Below are 7002 nucleotides of genomic sequence, written 5' to 3'. Positions count from 1 at the left end.
GGGGACCGGAGGAGGGCTAAGAGGACTCCGCGCCCCGGGGAGAGGAGGAGGGGGCAGCTGTGCGCCAATCAGTGGCGCCGGCCTGGGAGGTTGCTAGCGGTATCCACGTAAATCAAAGGGCGCGGAGCCAATGGAAGGGGGTGGAGGGGGCGGGGCCCAGGCGCGTGCCGCTGCGAGCCGGTGCTGCCAAGAGAGCGGGAGAGAGCTGGAGAGAGCAGGGAGAGGGGGGAGCGCGGAGCTAGTCGGAGAGTGAGCGAGAGCAAGGAAGGAGAGGAGGAGAAAGAGAGCGAGGGCGGGCAGGCGGGCGGGAGGCGGCGGCGGCAGCAGCAGTAATAGCAGGAGCAGCAACAGAAGGCGTCGGAGCGGGCGTCGGAGCTGCCCGCTGAGGGAGAGAAGAGAGAGACAGAGAGCGAGCGAACAGAGGAGCCCGAGGCGAAAAAGTAACTGTCAAATGCGCGGCTCCTTTAACCGGAGCGCTCAGTCCGGCTCCGAGAGTCATGGCGACCGCAGCGTCTAACCACTACAGCCTGCTCACCTCCAGCGCCTCCATCGTGCACGCCGAGCCGCCGGGCGGCATGCAGCAGGGCGCGGGGGGCTACCGTGAGGCGCAGAGCCTGGTGCAGGGCGACTACGGCGCGCTGCAGAGCAACGGGCACCCGCTCAGCCACGCTCACCAGTGGATCACCGCGCTGTCCCACGGCGGCGGCGGCGGGGGCGGTGGCGGCGGCGGCGGGGGCGGGGGTGGCGGCGGGGGCGGCGGCGACGGCTCCCCGTGGTCCACCAGCCCCTTGGGCCAGCCGGACATCAAGCCCTCGGTGGTGGTCCAGCAGGGCGGCCGAGGAGACGAGTTGCACGGGCCGGGCTCCCTGCAGCAGCAGCAGCAGCAGCACCAGCAGCAGCAGCAGCAACAGCAGCAGCAGCAGCAGCAACAGCAGCAGCAGCAGCAGCGGCCGCCGCATCTGGTGCACCACGCCGCCAACCATCACCCGGGGCCCGGGGCATGGCGGAGCGCGGCGGCCGCGGCGCACCTCCCGCCCTCCATGGGAGCGTCCAACGGCGGCTTGCTCTACTCGCAGCCCAGCTTCACCGTGAACGGCATGCTGGGCGCCGGCGGGCAGCCGGCCGGGCTGCACCACCACGGCCTGCGGGACGCGCACGACGAGTCGCACCACGCCGACCACCACCCGCACCCGCATTCGCACCCGCACCAGCAGCCACCGCCCCCGCCACCCCCGCAGGGCCCGCCAGGCCACCCCGGCGCGCACCACGACCCGCACTCGGATGAGGACACGCCGACCTCGGATGACCTGGAGCAGTTCGCCAAGCAGTTCAAGCAGCGGCGGATCAAACTGGGATTTACCCAAGCGGACGTGGGGCTGGCACTGGGCACCCTGTACGGCAACGTGTTCTCGCAGACCACCATATGCAGGTTTGAGGCCCTGCAGCTAAGCTTCAAGAACATGTGCAAGCTGAAGCCTTTGTTGAACAAGTGGTTGGAGGAGGCGGACTCATCCTCGGGCAGCCCCACGAGCATAGACAAGATTGCAGCGCAGGGGCGCAAGAGGAAAAAGCGGACCTCCATCGAGGTGAGCGTCAAGGGGGCTCTGGAGAGCCATTTCCTCAAATGCCCCAAGCCCTCGGCCCAGGAGATCACCTCCCTCGCGGACAGCTTACAGCTGGAGAAGGAGGTGGTGAGAGTTTGGTTTTGTAACAGGAGACAGAAAGAGAAAAGGATGACCCCTCCCGGAGGGACTCTGCCGGGCGCCGAGGATGTGTACGGGGGGAGTAGGGACACGCCACCACACCACGGGGTGCAGACACCCGTCCAGTGAACTCGAGCGGGGGGGAGGGGCAGAGCGCGTGTCTCCCCCTCCCCTTCGGTCCACGGCCCTTTTCCCGGCCCCCTTGTTCCCTCTCTAACTTCTGATTGTTCTTTTTATTTTTAATTATTATTTTCCCGTCCCTTAAAAAGAAAAAAAAATAAGGAAAACAACTAAGGCACTGGACTATCCTTTAAACGGTAGCAGGTGTAATGATGTGTTTTGACCTTTACAGGCCAGTACCCAGGCAATGGAGTGGAGTGTCTCAGAGAGAGTGAGAACAAGAGTGAGTGAGAGAGAGATGGCAAGCACTGAGTTAAATACCTGGCAGAACTAAATAAATTACCAAAAAGAGGGAAAAAAATCCACCAAACCGTGATAAACACAGAACACAGCTCCTGATGCTTGGAGTTGGCACATGCTGCTGTGTTTATTTCATGTGGATCCCCATCAGGAAAGAGGGAAAAATACACACGTTCTTTGGTGCAGGCAAAATTTAACCACATAAATTTGCACTGCAAGAAAATTGAAGTTTACAGGAACAAGTTCACGAACATGTTTTGCGTTCTCCCACCGTTCATTTTGAAATTGCCAGGTTTGGTTTGGTTTGGTTTGATTCATCGGAGAGAGAATTGAAGCCAGCTCTTGGCCCCTCTCCATTTCCAGTGTTCTTGTGTTGCCCCTCTTCTTCTTACTCTTACTCTTTGTGAACTTTGGTTACCTTCAAATCCACCCCCTCTTACATTGATTCAACGTTTATTTGATCCTTTTCACAAAGCAAAACAATTGGTTTCATACAAAATAAATAATTCTCTGCTTTCAGGAAATATGCATAGTCTACCCGCTTTATCCAAGGCAAAAATCCTGTTCGGAATACAAAAATGAAAGTGAAGCATTGGTTTTTGTTACCAGCCACAAAGTAAACTTCATTTTCAGGCAGTGTTTCTGGGGGAGGTTGTGGAGGGGAGAAAAAGAAAAATCGATAGTGAGTGACTGACTGCTTCATTTTATGAGGCGGGCCCATTGTGAAAGAGCTCAGAGGAAATGTGGAGGTTAAATATATTTCCAGAGTTGTCCAACAGAAGGAAAGTGGCACTTTGAAGAGAACTAGGGAAATAGTATCTTCAGAGACCCCTATATAGTTCTCTGCCTTCAGTTTTAATACCTTAATTATAAGGAATTATTTGTACTGACAGCAGCAGTTAAACTTTGTTCCTCTAAAAGCTTTTCTTTTTTTAACATAAAGAAAATAATCTGGGAACTTAATGGTGTATGCATAGACTGTGATTCTTGGCACACGAATACCCACATGCATACAGAGAATATCTCCACTCTAGGCTGACTTTGTCTTCACTAGCTCATTTGTTTATCAAATCATATTTAAGGTCCCACACCCTCTTCTTCTGTAATTTATTGCAGAAAATACCAGTTTGACTTGGACAGCGTTTTCCCCCTTCTTTCACTAAGGAAGCCAAATGAAGTAGGAAAAAAAAATGTTATTTTCAATCCTTCCTTTTCTCCCTTTGTTAAGTTTTAAGTGCGTTTTTGACCTTATCTTGATGGAAAACAGTTAACTCCCGTAACAAAAGACTCTACTGGGAAGTGTAGGTGAAAAAAAAAAAAAAAACTTGTAACTGTATTGAAAATAAATACCATTAAACTGTGATCAGTTAAAATATTAAATAATAATCAGCACAAAAGGGCGCTAAAAGGGAAAACACTTTTTATTCATCATAGAAGTTCGGGGCTTTTTTTCTGGTTAGGTATTAGACAAATTTTTATTTTAAATAATTAAATTCTCACTACCAGAAAATTATGGTTCAGCATCAGATTAGCATTGCAATCAGTAGTTAAGGCTTTAGGAAATATGCTTTATATTGTCTTTTCAAACACCTGTGATTGTTTCATTTTCAGTGTTTTTGCAAGTTAAATGATGGCTTATAATGGGCATATTTATTTGCCTGTATTTCATTTCCCCCAATGAATGTCACAAGGAGATGGGCATGGAGCTGCTTTGGGGTACATCACGCCGCCTGTTCCTGAGGTGTGGGAACTGGCCTTTAGTGAGGCAATCCAGAGCAGGGCATAGAGCCAATGGTAAAGGGAGGAAATGAATTTTCAGATTCTTATTACCAAGTGGGTAAGGTCAGAAGATGGAGTTCAGGGGATGTGTCTCTAGCTCCTCTAACTCTCATAGGTTTACTAAGATGAAAATTACCACTGAACCTTACCACTATGTATATATGTTTAATATCTGTCTTTTGAAATGCAGAAATAGTTTAAATGTTTCTTTGTCTATTTTCCTTTTTTTTAATGCTACCCAGGGAAATATTTTCATATCATTTTTAAGTGGCCTGCCTCAATGTATATTTATTTCTTTTAAAGCAAAAAGGTTCTGGAAACTGTTTTTCTGTAGCTTTAAATGAGTAGGTGAGCAAAATCTATATGGGATGTAATTTTTTTTTGTTCAGTCTCTTTAAAAATACTTTGTTTTGGTACATTTGGTTGTGCTTGTGGGGAAAATAAAAACGCAGAGATCCTTATATATTTATGTTAAAGTAATATTTTATTATCTACATAAAACAGAAATGCACAATACCTTCATAGTTTGTTCTAATTATTGAAATATCTTTATTTTATTTTTAAAATAGTGCCAAGTTTTAAGGGGGGGGGGACCCTAGACCTTATACTGACTGAGTTAATTTGTGTGTAAAACACTTCCTTTCCTTTATACTTCATAAAGTTTTGGAATAAATTTTATGCATATACTGCCAGGTTTCATGTTTATAACTTTCAGAGGCTTTTTTTTTTTTTAAAGAGACTACTCTTCTGAGTCACTTCTTTCAAAAACTATGAGTCCCAAACCTTGCAGTCACTACGCCTGTAGCACTAAATTGAAGTGGTCATTGGGTTTGAGCTTCAATTTGTTTGCTATTTCATGGTCTGACAAAGAGATGTTTGTCCCCTGAAATATCTGCAGGTGTCTCTGCATCTTCTTTCCTGGTTAGTTTTACCTTAGCTGATTGTGGTTTTTTGGAGAACATCAGTGGAACTAGGTGGATTTCAGTCTTTACCTCCATGTCCTCCGATAATTTGGGACCTACAGAAGAGCAAGGCTTAGTTAAGAGGATTATTCTTTTTAATAATTAACAAATATCTTTTGACAGTATGCACTATATGTATTTACCAAGTGATCAGAGGTAGTTTCCATATATTAATCCTGTTAGGTTTACAGAAATACGTGGGGTTTGCAATGGTTTATACAATAGTTTTTATTTCTTATCAGGCAAGCAAACAGGATCTGAAACAAGAAATAAAAAAAGAAAATAACGTATGGGAGAGACTCAAGACCGAGATGCTGATAGTAAATTGTTTCAGGTAGTCTGAGTTGGAATATTACACTTACCAAAATCAGTTTTAAGGTTAATGAGAAATCCAAGCAGTGTTGAGTTAGTTTCAAGTTTGCTGGTGTATTTAAAGTCCTCCTTGGAATAGTGGTTTAAGTATAAATGTCCATTTTGAAAGGTAGTTTCTGGGCTTATTACATCTGATCATCTTTTCTAACTCCTAGTCAATATTACACAGGTCCCAAACAGATTCAGCCAAATGATCTTATCAATAGTCTGAACCGAGAAGTGACAGAAAGAAGAAGTGTTTTGTGACTGCAGACATGCTGATGGGTAAAATGTTTAAGCTGGCTATAGATTTGAGTTCTGGGTCAATATCCCCCTCCATTGTAGGCAGAAAACAAGCAGCATCTGCCCTCTGCAGGGCATTTGAGTGGACCTCAAGAAGGCGTTTTTGTTCTTAGCCACAGGGGCTACTGACTGGAAACCATCACGTGTTAAACGGGCATGCCATGGTTTTGACCCAGGCTTGCCGTTCAGACTCTGAGCTACTCGGGCAGTTTTAATGCTGCTTTGGGGAATGTATCACATGCCAAGGTGAAAAACTCCATCACTGCCACTGGGAGAAATTTGTGGAGCGGCCATCCCTAAAACGTTGACTAGACACAATGACAAACCCTTTCACTTCCCTAAAGACAATAATGCAGAATACGGCCATCCTGAAAGAGCTCCTATATTTCCTCAAAACCTGCCACTTTTAAAATTGATGGTGTAAGATGGGGAAGCAACAATCGTGTGGGAGAGTTATGCGAAGGTCAGTTGGAGGGAACAGCCACAAATAATATTATGCTTGGCACTTCTAAACATTCTCGGTTCCCACGAAGTTACCTCCTTTATATTTCAGATGCAAACAACAAAAGCGCTCTTCTCCTTCCCTTCCCGCACCTACCAGTAGGAGCCACACACTGGTTGGCAAAATTTTCTGATGCAATGGCTTTAATAAAGGAACTCATCTTGCTATCTTCTTCTTTCTCCAAAAGCAACTAATAAAGAGATGCAACAGCAACAATGGGAGGAAATGGCATGTGAGTGCATTGGTACCTGCGCATGTGTGTCTAGATGCTGAGTTCATTTGCCTTTCATTTGCCTTACTGTGGAAGCAGCTTGGGTAGTGCTGGGTTGCAGGGTGAGAGAAATGATCTTTTTATCACTGGTCTCTGTGATTTGTCTTTGTTGATTTTTCAATCAGTTCATAGAACTCTGTTCTAGATTCTATTGAATTCCTAGACAAGTGAAAGAATGAGGTAAAGAATGGAGCTTGTACAGAAAAAGGAAGAAGGATGGTGAAGTGAGGGTCAAAGGTAAAAGTGTTTCTTCGGGTTTGCTTGTATATTTCAGTGAGGCGAATGGGACAGTGAAAAGAAAAAAGATGCATCTTGAAGTCCTATGAATGAACCTTGACAATACGACTAAGTGGGATGTACAGCTGAATTTTATACAAATGTTTTCTCTATTTAGGAAAGTTTACTTTTTCAGTGATGCGTAATCTCTTAACAGGGGGCAAATGGTGGTAGGAGAGAACCAGGGTTCCTAGTACCTATTCCCATCACTTGAATCTGGATGGAAAATACTGCAAAAGTGGCGAGGGCTTGCCACTTAGCTAGCAAATCATGGAATAAACTTGCCCACCTTTGTAGAACTTGGGCCAGAGTTATTTCAATGCCCCTTATATAGATGGGGTACAGGAGTGCCAGAAAATAGCCTTTTAGTTTTCCTTAAGGCTTTGCTTGGTTATGGAGATAAACAATCAGAATATTTTCACATTGTTCTTGTGT

General features: G+C 46.2%; 1 protein-coding gene across 1 annotated transcript; it reads left to right on the top strand.

Annotated features, from left to right (window-relative positions):
* Positions 1-289: 289 nt before the first annotated feature.
* POU3F2 (POU class 3 homeobox 2) lies at positions 290-2695 on the top strand. The gene has a single exon (XM_032484419.1). The coding sequence runs from the start codon at positions 498-500 to the stop codon at positions 1830-1832; it is 1335 nt and encodes a 444-aa protein (XP_032340310.1). The 5' UTR covers positions 290-497; the 3' UTR covers positions 1833-2695.
* The last annotated feature ends 4307 nt before the right edge of the window (positions 2696-7002 follow it).

The sequence above is a fragment of the Camelus ferus genome, chromosome 8 (genome assembly GCF_009834535.1).
Source record: "Camelus ferus isolate YT-003-E chromosome 8, BCGSAC_Cfer_1.0, whole genome shotgun sequence".
Lineage (NCBI taxonomy): Eukaryota > Metazoa > Chordata > Mammalia > Artiodactyla > Camelidae > Camelus > Camelus ferus.
Note: the sequence above shows the minus strand (reverse complement) of the source record. Positions and strands in the feature narration are given on the sequence as shown.